The sequence below is a fragment of the Protomyctophum parallelum genome, assembly GCF_964188405.1.
Source record: "Protomyctophum parallelum genome assembly, chromosome: 8".
Taxonomy (NCBI): domain Eukaryota; kingdom Metazoa; phylum Chordata; class Actinopteri; order Myctophiformes; family Myctophidae; genus Protomyctophum; species Protomyctophum parallelum.
In genome coordinates this window covers 3291912-3312383 of record NC_139703.1, presented here as the reverse complement: position 1 = coordinate 3312383, position 20472 = coordinate 3291912, and the positions used below count along the sequence as shown (strand labels likewise).

Below are 20472 nucleotides of genomic sequence, written 5' to 3'. Positions count from 1 at the left end.
TATTGAGCATATAGATACGGTAAACAAATTAATTTGTTTTCGTTTCAAATGTAATGTGTGATATCAACCATCTACAGTAGATCCATTTGATATTTGTGCACTCTCGGATTTGACTGAACACTGAGCATTTCATAGTTTATCATGAACTCATCACTGAGTTATTGTTACAGCCCTGATGACCAAACTACCTCCAATGATGTCATCTCCACGGGAGTCTCATAAAACCCACAGTAGTTGGATCCGAGCTGAATCCACCCCAATGAATAAATACAGATTCAAACGCAGAGCGTAGGGGAGGTGCATGTCACCAATTTGAGGGAACGCAGTTTCCTTTTTCTTCACGTTTTCCCTTGTTCATTGGAATTGTTCTGTCGTCCCTCACTCATCCACCTCCCTGTGTTGTGAGCAGTCGGGGCCAGATGGCTTCATGGGTTTGGACTGAGCTCATGATCTGGGGCTCCATGGGAGTGTTGGAGAGGTGGTGGGGGTGGGGGGGGGGGGGGGTTATTGGGGGGGTCTATATCGAATTAATTGTGTGAGAGTAATGAGAAAGTGTGTGTGTGTGTGTGTGTGTGCGTGAGCATGTGTATTTATATTTATGTATGTGCGTCTGTGTGTGAGTGAAAGGCATTCTTGGATTGTGAGATGCAGCATGAAGGTAACGAGGTGAACATATGTGGGGAAGGGTTTCACACACACGCACGCACGGACGCGCGCGCGCGCGCACACACACACACACACACACACACACACACACACACACACACACACACACACACACACACACACACACACACACACACACACACACACACACACACACACACACACACACAACTGTACAGTATATACTGTACAGCACATATACAGGCAGACAGGCTGAGTCAGACGTCCCGCCTCGTTAACCACCAACCCCCAGCGTCCCGACAGACCCTAACACCCCATGCCCCCTGATAGCCTTGAATCATCACATTGTGGAAACCCTGCCTGGACGTCCCTGTATAACTGCACGGCATGGCACCACAGACATGCCAGAGATGCAGAGAGCACGGCAAAGAGAGATGCTGCTAATGACAAGCACATGCATTGTGGGATCGCTGTGGGTCATGTAAACAATCGCCGCGTGGGCGAGAGGAGAGTAGAGAGAGAGAGGATGGAGGAGATGAAATTACAGTCGCTTCTTTTCATAATATGGAGCTCCACGGTTCTGCTCTCGTCATAATATGGAGCTCCACGGTTCTGCTCTCGTCATAATATGAGGGTCCACGGTTCTGTTCTCACAGTTAGGCCTCGTTTATATACTTTGGTTACACATCAGTGTTGCGCTTCCGATCCGCAAGCTCACACTGACTCGCATCGCGGCGCACGTTGTGAGCTTGTAGATCGGCTACTTCCGGTAATCATGATTTGGAATGCATAAAAGGCTCCCGCTATCGAGAGATATGAGTGAATGATAATAATAATAGCCTACTTTGTTTACACTGTAAAAAACGCACACACACATGCATTCTTGCACGCAAACCGCTGCAGAAATGCACACGCAAGTGTTTCACACTTGAGTGTGAACAACGATGCGCACTGTATGCAGTTCTGTGCAAGTGCGACACATGTGAGCCCCATCCTCCTGACGCCTACTCAGACCAGTCTGAATAACAAAGTGTGACAGCCGGGGGGGTTTAGACACTTTAACAGAGTCGATGGTCCTGTGGATTAAATCTCACTGTCCTGGAGAGAGAGACGGGGCAGACGAGAACCAAAAGAGCACTGTGACCTTTAGAGGAGGGGGAAAAACACCAGGGAACTGAACCAACAGCCAGGCTTGTCCTCCGCAGAGAGGAGAGAGAGAGAGGAAGAGAGTGAGGGAGGGAGGGAGGGAGGGAGGGAGGGAGGAATGGATTGGTGGGGGACTGAGAAGGAGCACGGAAGAGAGAGAGGAGGGGTAGGGAACGGAGTGAGAGGGGCAGAGAGACGAGAGGCACAAAACGTGTGACTTGACAAAACAGGGCAGGTACCAGAGGCAGGTAAGACATGCATTATTTGATTAACAAATTACACGCTCAACAACAACAAGCAAGCGGAGCCGATGTGTTTGTTTATGTGTGTGTATGTGTCAGAATGATAGAGATACAAACAGTGTGTGTGTGTGTGTTTGACTCAGAGAGAGAGAGAGAGAGAGAGAGACACAGAAAGGGGTGTGTGTGTGTGTGTGTCTGTGGACCTGAGGAAAAACTTGGCACACTCGAGCCATGCCTGTGTGTTTCTATAGAAACCTTGTGCCATACTGAGGGGTACTCTCTGCCAGGGAGCTGCATTACAGGACTTCCCCCCCCCCTCACTCATGCCACTGAGTCTTAATTTAACTAGGAGGGAGGGGAAATTGGTACTTTTTTAACAGAATTAAAAGAATACTCTGAACTTTACAGTGTATAACTGATTTAACCTTTTTCCATCAGTGAGTGAATAGAGCTAAAGTATGGGACCGTGAGGGCAGTGCACATACAGGTTTCCGAGGTCTGGCTCTTGAATAAGTCTTTTGTAATGATTCTGGCAAGGGGTGCAGAAAGTGTACATTGTTCCACTTCCAGCTGTTCTGTAGTTTACATCGGAAAGTCAGTGCATTTTGAGGCACAAATCCAACCATTAATGCTTTGGTCCCGACTCTTATTCCATGTATCGCAAAGAACCGCTCTAACTGAAGCAGCTTTTCGTGACAGATAATCTTGCTATAGGTCATAATCGTCGATCAGAGAGGGAGTCAGCCAGTGGCCAAAGTCAGCTTGAGGTGGGGGAAAAAATATTTGAACGATGGAAAAATATCAGGCATGCAAAGTGTTTTTACAAGACCGTGGCAAACGGCTGGATGGAAAAAATATTGAGCAATAGAGTGTTGATCAAAATTCCGCTATGGTTGTGAGCAAAGAATGCGAGGGGAAAGCTATGTTGATCTCTGCTTTAGCCTGGCTGCAGTGACCATCAGAATAGACAAACGGGGCTGACCAGACAGCAGACAGGATGCAGGACAGATAGCCTGGAGCCTATACAGAAGCTAGATGCAAACATCCTGGATTGTCCTTTTATCTCTTGGGTGCTGGTATTATCTCAACCCACTTGACATAAGAATGCATCTATTTTTTTTGCCTGGACCTGGTAATACAGACATATCTAATCGTCAGATAAATATTTAGTCAACATAACAAGTCTGATCTGGTCCAGCGTCAGCGCGGCCCAACCCACAAGAGGAAATATTTGGTAATCCAAATAACAGTAATGCAGGATAGAAGGTGGGAGGGAGGCCAGGGACATCTGTAATGCCTCCGACTGTATTCGGTATAGCTGTGCGTGGGAAAGCAATGCTTTAGTGGTAAGTCATGAACCTGCAGGAATTACTGTACTGTTGAGCGACGAGCTTCATCAATCAAAAGACTGACGGGCCAAGAGCACATCATACTCTTCATCACTGTCTGAGAGCTTAGGCCTGACTCACACCTTTACAACAGACTGATGTATGCTTGTTGTATGAGATGTATAGCTGATGCAAGCTCGCAATGCATTTCCAATGGGAGTCACATGGTTTGACACAACATTTGTGTTGTATGATGAGGGGGTGGGGGCCGGGGCAGTCGAAACACAGCCGGAACACAAATGTTGTGTCAAACCATGTGACTTCCATTGGAAATGCATTGGGGCAAGATGTATCACACCCTTTGTATACATCTAGCATGCATCAATGTTGTATGCTAGATGCGAAGGTGTGAGTCGGGCCTTAGACTGCAGTGCTGGAAAGTAACTAAGTGCATTTACTTAAGTAAGTAGTAAGCCTTGCCGAGCCATGAGGCCCCTAGTGCAGTAGGATGATCTCCTGTTTCTGTAGCATGATGACAGCTTGATGTATACAAGTACACCCCCTGGACATGACGCTAGTATGTTGCCCGGGACTTACTTACCCCCAATCTTATTTACTTAATAAGCTCTGCATGCGTCTGGTCTGGGAGAGGTTCTGGATGACTGAGGAGGAAAAGTGGAATCACACGGTCCACAGGGCAGCGGCAGGGAACACCATCATCATCATAGTCAGCCTGCCGGGAGAAAAAGTTCAGCACTGTTTTTCCTGGCTGGACAAAACCCGTCTCCCTTATACAGTGCGCTTCGTTCCAGTCCCATGATTCATGATGTTTATCGAAATAGGTCAATAAGCTTTAGCTAAGAAAAGCAAAGTGATTACAAATTAAAGGTAGGGCCTACAATACTGTATTTGTGTATTTTGACAGCTGTGTTTTGTGATTGTTTGCGAAAGATCGATCCTGGTGATAGGAAACAACATCTGGCTGCATATATGAAGTGGCCAAACATGCATGAGCGCTTACTGCAGATGTGCGCGCGCACACACACACACACACACACACACACACACACACACACACACACACACACACACACACACACACACACACACACACACACACACACACACACACACACACACACACACACACACACACACACACACACACACTAAAGTAAGATCAACATAAATAAATGTTAGCCCCTCCTTATGCAGGCATGTAGTGGAGATGAACAGAGATGTATTGCCGAGGTCCCTCATCACTCAGTGAGCAGTTCCAACTAGGTTCATTTCCATGGCAATACAACAGTAAAACATCTGCATAATATCTCCTTCCAGTGCGCTCACTCGTGTACACTCCAACTAATGCACCCCAAACCACACTTTGGGCATCCATCCAACACTCATCAGCACATTGATCCGTTTTGAGAGCAGGCCCAGTGCAACGACCATCCAGATCATTCTAGTTTGTATATACTGTACACAGAGCTGAGACAGTCTCCGGTAGAGTGTACAACACATCTGTTTAGCATACTATTAATTTAACAGCTGAAGTCAAGTTGCAACCACTTGCTAATTTCCTGGTACACGTGAAAGATCTTGTGTGTGTCCTTTTAAGTTTGCATTTTATAATGCTAAATCCAATGTATTAACCGCATATATTAGATATAACCAATGCCAGTAAGGTGCCTGAGGGCAAGAAGCGACCTCGCCCCAAAGAGCAACGTCGCATCCGCCTCGTTGACAACAGACTGCTGGGCGAGTGCTGGCGCTTTGGCATGGGGGAATGAATGAATTCTGTACTGGCCATAAGGAGCATGTCTTGAGTGTACAGGGTTTGATGAGGTCAGATCAACATATGGAATGTCAGAACAGGTCAGCTCCATATAATGGAGATATAATGGTGGTAGCCAGGACATTCTCTAGTGTACAGGGTTTGATGAGGGCCCAGGGAGGGCCTTAATTTTCAGGGCTGTTGAGAACTCTAGTTTGCCGGCTGCCCGGCGCGGCTGCACTAATATATAGGTATGAGTCAAAAGGGAGACATCGAAGAGGAAGGATGGCTGGGGAAGGATCAACATATGGAATGTGAGACCAGGTTCTGACATATATCCATATATGGAGATCTAAGGGTTTGAGGTCAGATGTAGAGTTTCTGACGAATATTGATGACATCAGGGTACTCCATATGACTAACTGTGACAGCAGGTCGCATTTACTATGACATCAGGGTCTCCACACCTCCTTCCCTGATGATGTCACATGATGTCACAAGACACGGGAAATGCACGACTCCATAGTTAACTGTGACCTTTGGTCGCAAAACACAAAGAAGATACAAAGAAACTGCCGTGTTTTGAATCTTCATCTTCGTATCCAGAGAGGTAGCAGACCTAAAGGGAAGGTTTAGGGGCAGCAACAACAAAAAAAGCGTGATCACCCTTTTGCTTAAACCGGGTTCACAGTCAGGATCATAAGAAGCATCTTGGCAGAGGATCTGAGTGACCTAGAGTCCGCGGGGGGGGGGGGGGGCCCGGGGGCACAGGCACAGCAGACCAGAGATAATAATAGGCTGATGCAAATCCATTCAGTTTTAGAAACAAAGACACTTTAATATCAGTTCTTCTACTGTACTGGGAGCCAAAGAATCGAGGCCAAGTACAGAGGTGATGTGGTCCCGCTCCAAACAGCAGTGTAAAGTAACTAAGTGCATGTACTCAAGTACTGTAAAGGTGTATTTTTTACTTTACTGGATTATTTCCAAATTTCTATAGTTTTACTTCTACTCCACTACATCTCAGAGGCAAGTCTTTTACTCCACTACAATTATTTGAAAAGGTTTGCATCAGAGCTACAACAAGTTGTGAGCTTGTAGAATTGCTGTGTACTTTTACTTTTGGTACTTAAAATATACTTTAATGCCAATACCTTTATTATACTTTTACTCAAGTAGATTTTGAATACCAGACTTTTACTTGTAACGGAGCATTTCTACATTACAGTATTGGCACTTTTACTTAAGTAAAAACATGTGAGTACTTCTTCCATCACCGTTGATGTGTGTGCAGTTTTGCTGTGACTACGTATATAATTGCGTGCCGATTCCATCATCCTCTGGACCTCCCAAAGGGTCAAAGAGCCGTAACCCCGAGAACCTTACTGGCCATTTTCCATGCTATAACTACTCCCTCTGGACCGGTGCTGACAATGGAGGCTTTATCCTCCAGTCTTTTTCCTCCCTCTCTCATATGCATGCATGGACTCTTTCCCCTGTGTCAATATCTGCCTAGTTCTCTCTAATTACATCGAGTCAAATATTATACTTCCTCTCATCGCATCTCTCTCTCTCTCTTTAACTCGTTACTCGCCTCTTTTTCTCTCTCTCTCCAACTTTCCTCCAGCCCCGAGCTCCTTCTGTTCCCTAAAGGAGTAGTTTGATAGACTAATTATATCAATTACACACCCCACAAAGCCTTGAATTCATGTTTTTTGTCGCATTCCCGAGCCAATAATTTGATGAAATTGAGTCTCCTACTGACCAGCCACCGTCATTCAATTATTGGCTTACAGTATAGGAATGCAATAAAAACAAAAGCAATCTCCATGAAATCAAGGCTTCGTGGGGTGCGTAATTGATAGAAAACAAGTATTTTTTTTGGGTGAACCACCTTTAACGCTGGGACAGATGAAAACACACGTGAAAAACGTGTCTGGGACTTCGTGGTTAGACTGCTTGTACAGAAGCTCTACCATTACTTTAATAATTAATTCATTAATTCCTCTGGGAAATATTATCCCGCCCACTCACAGCTCTGCACTTTATAACCCCAATGTGTTCTTTGTGCCATGTCAAATGTGTGTACAGTATATGTGTTTCTTTCTGCGTACATGGATGCTGGGTCACAAGACAAATTTCAGTGTGAACTGACAATAAAGTACTATATCATATCAATGCAATACAAGTATTGCTCCTTTTCTTAGATGTTGTGTTAGGACATCTTCAGGGCAATACTGTATACAGTGATGGAGGGATGTTGTCCTCCATCACAATTCACTTCAATGCCCTGTTCGTGTTCATGTGAATGAAGCCATCATCAGCTGTGCTGATCGATGCAAGAGGATGGGTTGGTGGTGGGCTATGAAGGTGGGTTACACTAGCCTGGTTAATAAACCAGACCGAATCAGCCGTTGGCAAAAAAAAATTGCCTACCGGCGGATTTCGGTCTGGAGAGGCTCAATTGTACGCCCATTTTCTACACGCGAGAACGTGTGCGCCCAATAGGGACACGGTATGCAATATGGGCGGGCTTTGGTACAGTGACGTTCAATGCTTGAGACCTTTGACTGACAGTAGCTCTGACCAATTGCGTCAAAGAGAAAATGTTTCCCTGGAAATGAAATCCAAGCTGAGCCTCCCCAGACTAATATCCCGCGGATCCGTGCGATATTAGTCTGGTTTATTAACCAGGCTAGGGTTACACTGCTATGGATACCAGTTGGCGCTGTGACGTGATTGATTGATTGATTGATTGATTGATTGATTAACAGATTGCAGAATGGGTACAGTTCACGGAAGGTAAAGGTCAATACAAAAACTGCTGAGAGGATAAAACCAGAAAAAGCACAAAGACTTGTTTACTCTAGGGTCCTCCAGTGGTCACTGGTCAGTGATTACTGTAGTGTAGGAGGTACTAGTATAGGTAGATGTGTAGGCAGTGGTGGAAAAATGACTCACATGTTTTACTTGAGTAAAAGTATCAATACTGCAATGTAGAAATACTCTGTCCAGCAATCAATAATTTACTTGAGTAACAGTATTGGCATTGAAATATACTAATAATAAGTACCAAAAGTATACTCGTTATGGAGAATGTCCCGTTAAAGTCTAAAACTAAAAGAAATATTTTGCAGCAGATCTACAAGCACACAACACGTCACATCTCGACGGGTTGTGAGCTTGTAGTATTGTATTTTCAAATAGCAAAAGTATATATTATATAGGGCTGAAGTGGCTGTAATGGCTGAATGTATGTAATGTTTTGTAGGCTTAATAATAATTCAAAACTACAAAGTAACTGACATTTTCAAATAATTGAAGTGCAATATTTGTCTCTGAGATGTACTGGAGTAAATGTAATTAGTTACTTTTCACCACTGGATGTATAGGCTAAAATGGGTCGAGTGACAAGGAACTGTGAGGGAGAGGTGGAGCAAGCAACATGAACAAACTAGAAAAAGTGCCCTTCTGGGCACAGGTCTCCACCAGGATTCTTCCTCAGCCTAGTGGGAATATGCGTGCACAGTTTCATCGCAATCGGACGCTGCGTTGAGGAGTTGTGGCGATTTGTACAAAGCGGGCTACTCCTGAAAACTGTAGGAGCCAATCGTGGCCAATCAGGATGGAATATGAGAAATCAAACAAACCTGTCTTGATCACATGACTATGGAGATCATGTGTACCGATTTGCGTGAAATTTGGATAAAATCTGAAGGAGTAATAATAGAAAATGTGTTTTACATATGTCGGCCTCCTGGTGGCGCTATAAAGAGCAGATGTGAAAAACTCCAGGCAAAGGTTTTTCCTTGGCCTCTAGGGAGTTGGCATACAAAGTTATCCACAGATCCGTGCAGTTAGAGGTAAAAACACTTTTCGGCCAGTTATAGCACCACCTTGAGGCTGAGTTGAAATTGTTCATGTGGCATTTCGTCCTCGGCCTAGTGGGAATGTGGGTGCACAATTTCACGGAAATCACGCGATGTGTTCATGATTTGCAGCATTTTGTTTGAAACTGAGCACTCCTGTGAACTTTGGAAGCCAATCTTAACCAATCAGGATGGAGTCTGAGAAATCTGAAAGACCGGTTTCGTTGAATGGCTCTAGAGAGACTGTGTACCAATTTGCGTGATGTTTGGACAAAATCTGTAGGTGTACTGTGCAAAAACTTGTTTTGCACAAAGCGGCCTCCTGGTGGCGCTATAACAGGCCGTTCTGGAAAGTTTGGGGCAGAGGTTCATCGTTGGCATCCAGGGAGTGTGTGTGCAAAATTTGGCATCGACCGGGTTAACGGTGGCCGAGATTAGCTGCTCACGGACACACACACACACGGACGGACACACACACGGACGGACACACACGGACGGACGGAGTGCAAAACATACTCTCCCCCCATGCCTTCGGCCTGGTGGAGACAATAACAAGCATCTCAGTTGCATCCAAAACAAAGTGGTGGTCTTTCCTGCTCAGTGCATCACTGACTAGGAGACGTACTGTAGGGCAAAGTCTGTATGGTACAGACAGCTTTCTGGCCCCAAATGAGCCCTCCGAGACCAACCAGTGGGAGTTTTTTTCTTCTTTTTTTCAGGCTAGTGGAAGTCTTGATTGTGTTTTTCTTTTCTACTTTTTTTTTCTTCCCTTTTTGCAATGTCAACAATGTACATTCCCTAGCTTAATTTATTGCTATGTGTTAAGTCGGAGGAGTGTTTTCCTGTGAGAGGATGTTTTAGTCGGAGGCCTATGTATTTTATTTTAACAAGCATGATGGCATTCTACTGTACATGGTGAGGCCCGAATGGCGATAATGCAAGCACATGTACTGTACATGTTGTACAAGAAGTACTTTTCCCAAGGGAATGACATTTCAATTTGGAATGCTTAATTTTTCGGAATGTCTGGAATGTCTGTGGGGTCAAGACGGTTTTAGCATTGCCCCTGCAGTGTGATATGTCTTGTTGTACGTTGACCCACGTTGACCCTAGTGATTGAACGTATGGAATTCAATGGCCCAAACCACACCAAAGGGTCGAGACGGTTTTAGCGTTAACTCCTTGCAACCGTTTGGACCCAAGGAGTTGCATGGTGACCCTTTGGTGTGGTTAGGGCTTAACAGACGTAAACATTGTTATTCCTATTACCGGTAAAACGTTTTAATTGCATTTGAAGACAATGTACAGGATTTCTTTTCTTTCAATAGAACTTTGGGGCCCTCGTTTGAAGTGACGCGCTACAGTATGAGCTTTATTTTTGAATAGTCAAATCACATGGATGCTTTGTTGCTTTCCCGGTTTTAATGGGTGTTAAACTCTCTCACTCTACAGGACGATGAAGGCTGGTGTGGGACTCTTCTGTGCGTTGGCACTGTTCCTCCTGGTGGGGACAGTGTTCACCCAGAGACCTCGGCCAAAGAAGCCTGCGAAGCCCACAAAGCGCCCTCCCTCCAGTAGGAAGCCCCCTGTACCCTCCAGTAGGAAGCCCCCTGTACGAAGGCCTTCTCCTGCTGCACCTGTGGGAGGGGCTGCTGAGCCGCAGGAGCCCACGGACTTCCCCCCGCCTATCCTGGGTCCCCCCTCCATGTTCGACGACTGCCCCCGGGAGTGCTTCTGCCCCCCTTCCTTCCCCAGCGCCCTCTACTGCGAGAACCGGAACCTCCGGGTGATCCCTACCATCCCGTCCAGGACCCACTACCTGTACCTGCAGAACAACTACATCTCCGAGGTGACGGCGGAACCGTTCCAAAACGCCACCGAGCTCAAGTGGGTCAACTTGGCCAACAACCGCGTTCAGCGAGTCGATAAGAAGGTCAGTTCGACGCTGCGTCGTTTATTTTATTAGAACAAAACATCTGGATTTTGAAATGACGTCATATGGCAGCCAAATAAATGGACATTTTGACAACAGTACACTTTATGCGACGTCATGTGGGTCAATAAACGTCATGTGAGTCAATACATCTCGAGACTGAGGCGCCCCTCATTTTTCTACAGCATCAGGTATTGGTCATGTTATGTATACCAGACATTTAGCTGGGGCGCTCCCCTTCAAGGACCCCTGGGAGTCCCTGGACCCACAGAACTACAAAGATAATGATGTAATGAAACCCATAGGATCTGGTGTTTCTGGAAGTGCAAAAAAAAAATTAAACATTACAGCGGTGCAATCTAATGAGTAATTCTTCCTAGGTGTTTGAGAAGATCCCCGGCTTGCTGTTCCTGTACATGGAGCGCAACCAGCTGAAGGAGGTCCCGTCAGACCTCCCAGCAGGCCTGGAGCAGCTGCAACTCAGCAGAAACCAGATTTCAAAGATCCCTCCCGGGGCTTTCGGCAAGATGGACCACCTGGTCCTGCTAGACTTGCACCATAACAAGGTAAACCCTTCTCTCCCCCAGCAGTGGTCTCACTCACCTGCTGTGTCCGGAGTCAGCTCGCAGTCTACTGCAGTTATTATCGGGAACAGCTGGTGACTGGCAAGCTGCCAGTTTGAATGCCTGGACTCAACTGGGAACATCGGGACAGAGAGAGAGTAATGGTCTACTGGTACTTTCTGTAAATAACGGCCACTGGGTTTTGTTGAGAGGGGCATTATGATAAATAAAGCAATGAGTTATTGCACTTCTGAGGAACAGAAGAACGCTCGGCCCAAACATGCTCGCCCCGGGGCAAAACCGGCAACCTCAGAACGAACACCACCAGTTAATCGTAAACGTAACCCATGTAAAACTATGCCTAAACTAACCTTATTCCTAAACGTACGTTACGTAACCTCAATAAAACTATGCCTAACAGTATCCCAAACGTAAGCTCTGTAAAACTATGCCCTAAGGCCTAAACCTAACTGTATTCCTAAACGTAAGCTCTGTAAAACTATGCCTACCCAACCTTAAAGGGAAACTAGGTAACATGTACCTCGATGGCCGTGGCCGTTGACTCACGGTTTGTTTACTTTTTTTAATGCTTTTATCTCCGATTCAAATCCCAGATTCCGGTTCTAATTAAAACAAGCTTTATTCACAGCCGATTACAGCCACGTTGCTGAACACGGTTACCAAATGTATGTTTCGTGTGACTTAGATATGCGATGCAATAGATTTAACATAGGCGGCTTTAACTTCCGGTTTACGTTCCTGGGGTAATTTTTTCGGCTTGAATAAGCCACGACTGAAAAGACCTAGGCACGGGCAAATTAATTAATACGTGGCACTGGATGTAAGTGTAACTTTAAAAACACACTAAAATTGTTTTACTGAATAATTGTAATAAAAACTGTTAATTTTTAAGTCAAGGGTGAAACAGCTTACAAAGCCGCTGTTTGTCAGCCAGTATCATTTCTTCCCAATGCAATCCTACGGAAATAGCACTGCGCATGCAGATGGGGGTTTACTGGACTACATTTTTATTTAAGCCTGATTTAAGCAGTTGTTTCACCCCTGACTTAAAATTGTACATGCCTATCCTAAATGTATCATCTGTAGCTCAGTTCTTTTTGGAAACGATACTGCGAATAGGGATTTCGCCACTATTTTTGGACAGCTCAACCCCCATTCTACCGATGCAGGGATATCCTGATACGTAACCTCTTCTCGGAGCTAAAGCGTAGATATGAGGTTACAAACGGAGCTAGCGCTACTTAAAACATGGGGTTTGTATTATGCGTGTGGGTTTATATAACATATCTAATCATGTCAACTCTATGAAAACCCAGTAATCATGTAAAACATTATCTCTATAGAAAGTCAGGGCCTAGGCCTACTACTGTTGATGAAATGTGACACTACACTGTCTGTCTGCCTTCTCTCTCAGCTCAGTGATTCCAACATTGGAAAGAACATTTTTAAGGACCTCAAAAACTTGGTGCAGCTCAACTTGGCCCACAACGCCCTGAGGAAGATGCCTGCCGGAGTCCCTAATGGCCTCGTACAGCTTTTCCTGGACAGAAACAGCATCGACGACATTCCAAAGCAAGTATTTCATGCAATTTCATGCAATGTCCACGTGTCCAGACTAACATCAACATGCAAAAGGATTTTTTCCAGTTTCACCTGGAAAAGACATCAGACTCCGTCATACATTGGCGTATAAACCATTCATACACAAGCGGAGTCACCTCACCACTGACTTACTGATGATCGCATGCATCTCTTCAAGCACGCACGCACGTGAAATGTGTGGGCCTACTTCAGCATCAAAGAAATTAAATTGAAAGAAAAAAATGTAAGAGTGAAGAGAGCCTACTGTCAGCTGTCTAAATATTATTAAATTAAACTTCAGAATGGTAGACCTGAGGCCTACCTTACCAGACCTCAGGCCTGAGGCCTACCATTGCGTGGCACTATCTATGCACGGAAGGTCTATGTTCACAGGCTTCATGTGCGGCCTAGAGGGCAACTGAGCATGTGCAACACCATTCTTTGGGAAACCGGGCCATTGACACTTTCTCCCTCTCTCTGTCGTGTCCACAGAGACTACTTCCAAGGCTTCAGTAACCTGGCGTTCGTCCGGTTGAACTACAACCAGCTCAGTGACAAAGGCATCCCCAAGGCCGTGTTCAACGTGACCACCCTGCTGGACCTGCACCTGGCCCACAACCAGCTGTCCTCCGTCCCGCTGTTCAACGGTCACCTGGAGCACCTGCACCTCAACCACAACAGCATCGAGAGTGAGTTCACACACGGCACCTCGACGTGCACCTGGGAAAACCTCACTGTTGGAGCATGCCACGCGGAACTTTAATGAATACAATGTTATTTTAACCAATATGTCTTATTTTCCAATGAGGCACTGTACATTTTGGATTATTATTTAGAAAAGCAGACCTACAGTAGCCTATACACCTGTATACTTTGGCAATTTGAAAGTAGCCAATCTACAAGCTCACGATGTGACACATTGTGAGCTTGTTGATCTGATACATCTGCATATTTCTACATGGTGGTATTGATACTTATACTTAAGTAAAAACATGTGAGTACTTCTATACCACCACTGAGTAGGACACTAATCTGAGTTTCCTCTTCTAGGGGGTCCCAGCTAGCTAAATTATTAATTATAGGAACCCTAACAGGTCTGTAACTCTGAGTGTGTACAAATGGAACCGACAGGGCCATTTGGTTCCATTTGTACACTCAAGAGTTAAATTAACACTGAGGATTTTACAGTGTAGATTGGACAATCCCAGAGATAAAGATGCAGTGAATATGTGACCTAATGCATATTGAAATGTCCTTTAAATATAAAGAATATGGTTGAGAATCACTGGTGTAGGGAACTGTGTACATACAGTAGTATACAGTTGAAATAGGAACCAGCAAGAAGGCATGCACATCTCAAACATTGCTGAACATACAGTACCATGCATGTACTGTACTATAGGAGAGATTGGCAAAAAATGAGGCAAATTTCAATCACCATCTACACTAAATGCTCCGAAAAATATCTGTCTGTCACTCAGTCATTCTTATCCTGATTAGATAAAGGACGAACTACAACTTGATTTGAAGCCCAAACAGCCAACCTCCGAGTTCAATATTGGCAGCAGACGTTGTGCTGAGCGGTTAGGGACCGTCTACAAAGTACAACACCGAAAATGAAAATATTCTAACTTCATTTCTATGCAGAATATTGCAAACAAATTTACATCACACATCAATGGTGTACTTATGATTGTACTACAGCATTTATTTCCAAAGAAAAGTTTAATTTATATAGGCCTACTATTAGTGAATAAACTTTTCCCATTGCCTTGCATAGGAAAATCTAAAAGGCTTTTGGTTTTATTTGATCGGTTCACAGTTGGCCACCCAGCAACATTATCTATCTATCCGTCCGTCCGTCCGTCCATCCATCTCTATTAGCCTACTTTTGTGCCCAACCATGGCTGAGGGAAGTAGGGGTGCTGGAGCACCAGTGGCGTGCACAGATAGACACTAGGGGGTGCTAGAGCACCCCCTGCCCTTTTGGCAATGTGCTAAAAAAAAAACGTTTTTTTTCTTAATTTGTAGTGTGTGGACCATGCGGTGACATTGATCAAATCTTGATAAAAAACGCTTCTACTATATTATTTAGGCCCCCACAATTTAAAGCTATGTTTCTATGTCAGTGGTTCTACGATAAATACATAAATATCAGACCTACAAGCTCATGGCGCGCCATGAGCTTGTAGATGTGATATTTTTCAATAGCTAAAGCACCAATATGGGTTCCCGCCCCCAAAAAGCGCTGCACAAGGTGCCCTTTTTTTCACTTGAGCACCTGCCCCTCTAAATGTCTGTGCACGCCACTGTGGAGCACCCCCTCCCCCCAGGCACAGCCCCCCCCCCCCCGCCTCCTCGGACAGGAGGGGGAAAATAATAATTTCAATCAAAACAGATTTCTGTTACTACCAAACGTTCAGCACCTCCTACTGTAAATATCTTCCCACGGCCAACCCAACCCAATTTCCCACGATCGTCTGAAAACAATTCCCTCCGTATCAGTAATGTGATCTATTATGAATACATGAATACATTAATGGGTATTTCCTTTTTATGCCAGGCATCAATGGCACCCAGATCTGCCCATACAGCCTGCAGGGTGACCTGAGCGATCAAACTTCAGTGCCAAGACTAAGGTAGGTCACATCACAAGGAAGTAGAAACAATGACGGTTCAGTACGAATTCCCGTAAACCCCATTTGCAACATGATCTAAAATTTTATATCATACAGTACATGTTGGAGATTTGCCAATGGATCAAATCGTCAATTTAGTGGTGGCTGTGGGTAAAGTGAACCAAATGCCCCTGGGGTAAATTGAGTCAACTTGAGGTCAACTTACCACTTGACTTGGATCAACTTACCCTGAACTTGAGGCAATTTGTGCCACATGACCACATTTTTAATAAATCATATTTTTATGACATCCTGAAATATAGCTCTTTAGATTTGACTGACATCTCAATTTGCCTTGCTTCCAGGACAACTTAAGTTGAGCGTGACTTACCTCTAGTCACGCTCATCTTCGTGTTTCACCCTTATGGTAAACTTGTTACGCCGTATTATTTTTAATTACCGCAATGTCGTGTGTTACAGTCTGTGTGAGAGAAAAGAAACATGTGGTACTGTATGTGAAAATGTACACATGCTGTAGAACGGAATGTGACAATGATGACATAACTGTTAAAGGAAATCCACTGGTGCGGTGACAAGGAAGTCTGGAACAATAGCGATATCTGTGAATTAAAAATGCTGACAATGACGATGGGTATTTTTTTTCTCCACCCTCAGGTATCTGCGTTTGGACGGGAATCACCTGAGCCCACCTGTCCCTATGGACGTCATCATGTGCTTCAGACACCTACACGCTGTTGTCATCTAGATTCACACACACACACACACACACACACACACACACACACACACACACACACACACACACACACACACACACACACACACACACACACACACACACACACACACACACACACACACTCCTTTAAAGTCAACGGGTCCTTGTTGAAAGTATATGGTAGACGAAAAGTGATGCAATTTTTCTACCACATTATTATTGTCAGAGACACTTCAATGGAAAGGCTCTGATAAGTTCAAACTAAATAAATGTTGATACATTGAATGTGCATCAGAACAATAATAGGGCAAAGAACCATCTTATTTGTTGTCCTTGAAATACTGAGTTATTTACATTTTAAGATTATGGTTTATGTAGGAGTTGTTACAGTTCTTTATGTGATTATTTTTGTTTTGTATTGTTTATTACACAGATACAATAGATAGACAGTAAAATCCAGAAGTGTTACACACTCTGGATTGTTGTTGTGTTGTGAAGATTAGAATGACCTGGAAATACAGTTACATTGACTGACATATACAGAGGGTATTATGCTTGTAATATTTCAACCAGGCGCCAAGGAATCGGTGCCGATTTGAAGCCCTTACCATACCATTATACCTTAATAAATATTGTCATAAATACTTTATGCTTTCAGTCGCTAGTTTAAAGTCTTCTTTCAAATACCATTATATGCGTTTATTAAATTCTGGTCCCATTATATTTCGTTATGATAAAGTAATAAGTATAGTATGCTTCTAGGGCTTCTACTGGTTCTACCGAGTGAAGACCCGCCCTCACTGCAGTCGCAGCCCATAGCAGTCGTTTCCGGTTTAATTTCGGGACCAGAAGTTCAAAGATGGCCAAATTGAATTAGCTGAAAATGTTTCTTCAAAAAACAGTCCAATGGGGCTCCCGTGTCCATTCTTTTCTATGACTTCAACTAGCAAATTACAAAAGGAGTAGGAAAAAAACGTGACAAAATACAGGGAGAGAAACAGGTTCAAAAGGTTACTACCATGTAGTACACATGTCCTTGATGTACCCGTGTTTTTTACCCCATGTAAAAATGACCTTTTTTACATGAGAAGCTTTGTACAAAACCAAAAAAAGGAAATAAATTCGTTTCTTCAGTCATTTACTGTATGTGTTCATTAATGCTCATGTAATGGTGAAAGTAGTGTGCCCTTCAGTAGTGTGCCCTGCCCTCTAGTGTAGGCTTTTGAATTACAAGTATTACAAGTAAGTATATACAAATCTCAGGGGGACGTGCCCTTTAATGTCGAATACAATAAGAAGCGCTGCAACGTTGAATAAAAAGAAGAAAAGCTCTGAAATGTCTTTAATGACTTTGAGAAAGGCCTTGCCTTTTTTTTTGTGTACTGTATATTTGCCCCAAATGAGGATGCAAGGGTTAATGTTGTTGTTTACGGTTAACTAAAATTAGGAAAGAAACTAAATTTGAACGTTTATTTGTCCTCAAGGAGGAAATTCATTTCCACAGCAGTTGCTTACATAACACTTACTGTAAGACGTCATGTAGGTACATGTATGTCACTTACAGGTTTACGATGCAAAGCCGTTTATCCAGAGGGACACATTTACAGTATGTGTGGCCTACTGCGTGAAATTGAAAGCATGAACGGTACAATAGTGTCCAAAGTTAGGGCCAATGAATAAATTCTCTGACTCTGAGCCTGACCTCTTTATCCTCAAGTGGACCCCATGGTCAACATTCACTGAATCCTCTAGTGGTCACTGACCACTGAATGAGTGTTCTAACCCAGTGGTTATCAACCTGTGGGTCGGGAGGGACCCCACATGATTTTTTGGAGGGGGTGGTCCCCAGATGACAGTGAAGTAACAATTTAAGGACTTGTAAGACCTATTTAATAATACAAAAAGTCAGACCTGTCTGAAGTGAGTGGTGCAACAGCGCCCCCTGTTGGTACCATAAACATAATGGACATATTGGGATGGACATAGGGACAATGCTGTTCCTTGGACTGGTTGCACCAGTCAAAAAGAAAAGTAATCAACAAACTAACATTGAAGTCAAACGTTGGCCTAATTGTCAAATCACATAATACCAGTAGGGGACGCCAAAAACAGAGAGAGGGGTAGTGCTGTGCCTTCTGCCTGCTAATGAGAGAGAGAGAGAGAAGCTAAATTCCAATACCGCAACTTTCAGACTCGCTCACTCTCCTCGCGTCCTCCACTCGCTCCTCGGCTCCGCCCCCAGCGAGGAGGAGAGGATCCGATGCGAGGACAGAGTGGTGGTCACTGGTGGAGAGAACATTTCTCCTGATTCGGAATGCACTACGCCAGGGGTTTTTAAGTTAATAATATAAATAACATCAGATGGTACATTTCTCATGTGAAATTGCTGCAAAGGCCCCCAAAATGTCCCCCAAAATTCATCAGAATCATTGTACAATTGGAAACGCACGTCTCTGCTCCTTTTCTTTATCTCAGCCCAGTGGGTTCTCAATTGGTAGCCTATCATTTTGTATTATTATCATATTAATCTCTGCCAGGTGAAACTCCCAGGGTGACGTATAGTGGTAAAGTGCCCTGGTCACACATGCATAGAATAGTAGCCTACCGAATAGCAGAATAGACAATTCATCACAATCTTATTTAATCTTCCCCTCTATTCTTCTATACTGTTGGTTCACTTATTATTCCCTTTTTTCTAACTGTGTATTTCATGATTTCTATTTTTATTTTTGCATAGATGTGTGTATTTATGTCTTTAAATGTTTTGATGAATTGAAAATGGAAGACCATATAGCAGTTTTTATATTGACCTGTACCTTCCTTGGACTGTACCTATTCAAAACTCTGATTCAATCAGTCAATCTATTTATTTATTTTTAATTCCCAGCAATGCTCTTTGTTTACACTCTGTTATGGACCTTAATTACTATATGCCCTATTGGCTGGCAACACAGAACACACCAGGTGATGCCGAATATCAAGAATATAAAAGGGGTTCTACAAACAATTTGATGATCACCAGACAAGATGAAGACAGCTTTGATTACAGCTTCTTGGCTGTGGCTGCAGCTGAAAAGGCAAGAACAACAAAATGAGCAGCAGGCCCTGTCCGCTCGCAGGAGAGCACGTATCCGCCGTGCATTAATACTGCTCATCCACAAGGTAAGCCAGCTGTTCTTAAACCAAACATCAGTAAGTGGTAGGCAATGTCATGGATGTCAAACAAAATCCTACAATTCACACATCTTGTGTTTTGCATGCACTGTCAAGCACTCATTACGGTCAGTCATTTACATGAATGGATACATAGCAAAGTTAATAATGACAGGCCTCATGCCATTGTAGAGATTCTTGATAAATTGCCTGTATTTTAGACTACAAACATATAGTTCATGTGTACATGACAACAATCATTCACTTTCAATTCACAGGACCAAAGTCCTGCATCTCTGGTAAGGTACGCCATTGTGAACAGGAGTGTGCGTGTCCTGAAAATATGGTTTGACCCCAACTACCCTCACCTCAGGAGCGAGTACCGCCTGAGCCGGGAAACCATCGTGGCCCTCATCAGGCTGCTGCCAAATGAGGGGACACATGGCTGGGGACGGGACATCATGGTGCTTGTCACACTGTACTGGCTGGCACATGGCGCCTCCTATTTGGTGGTGTCCGGGGCATTTGACATGCCAAAGACCACTGTTCACAGGCTGGTCCACAGTGGCACGTATGCCATTGCATACGTGCCATACGTGCTGTGGCATGCCTCCTTCACTCCCTTCTCCAACACCTGGATTCATCCTCGGACAATTTTGCCACTATTATTTTTGTTGACTTTAGTTCTGCCTTTAACACGATCCAACGCCATCATATGATCAAGAAACTGCATCAGCTCAACATCCCCCCACTTCTCATACACTGGACTCACATCTTCCTGAGCAATAGACCACAAACAGTTAAAGTAGGTACATCATTTTCATCAACTGCCATCACCAACACAGGGGCCCCTCAAGGCTGTGTCCTCAGCCCCTTCC

At 44.1% G+C, this 20472-nt stretch overlaps 1 protein-coding gene across 2 annotated transcripts; it reads left to right on the top strand.

Moving 5' to 3' along the window:
- Positions 1 to 1879: 1879 nt before the first annotated feature.
- prelp (proline/arginine-rich end leucine-rich repeat protein) lies at positions 1880 to 17578 on the top strand. 2 transcript variants are annotated; one of them, XM_083771814.1, is made up of 7 exons: positions 1880 to 2021; positions 10439 to 10919; positions 11300 to 11485; positions 12918 to 13075; positions 13577 to 13773; positions 15648 to 15723; positions 16378 to 17578. In XM_083771814.1, the coding sequence occupies exons 2-7, from the start codon at positions 10443 to 10445 to the stop codon at positions 16466 to 16468; spliced, it is 1185 nt and encodes a 394-aa protein (XP_083627940.1). In that variant the 5' UTR covers positions 1880 to 2021; positions 10439 to 10442; the 3' UTR covers positions 16469 to 17578. The 2 variants fall into 2 exon arrangements, with proteins under 2 accessions (XP_083627940.1, XP_083627941.1); XM_083771815.1 differs by having other exon boundaries at positions 1906 to 2017.
- The last annotated feature ends 2894 nt before the right edge of the window (positions 17579 to 20472 follow it).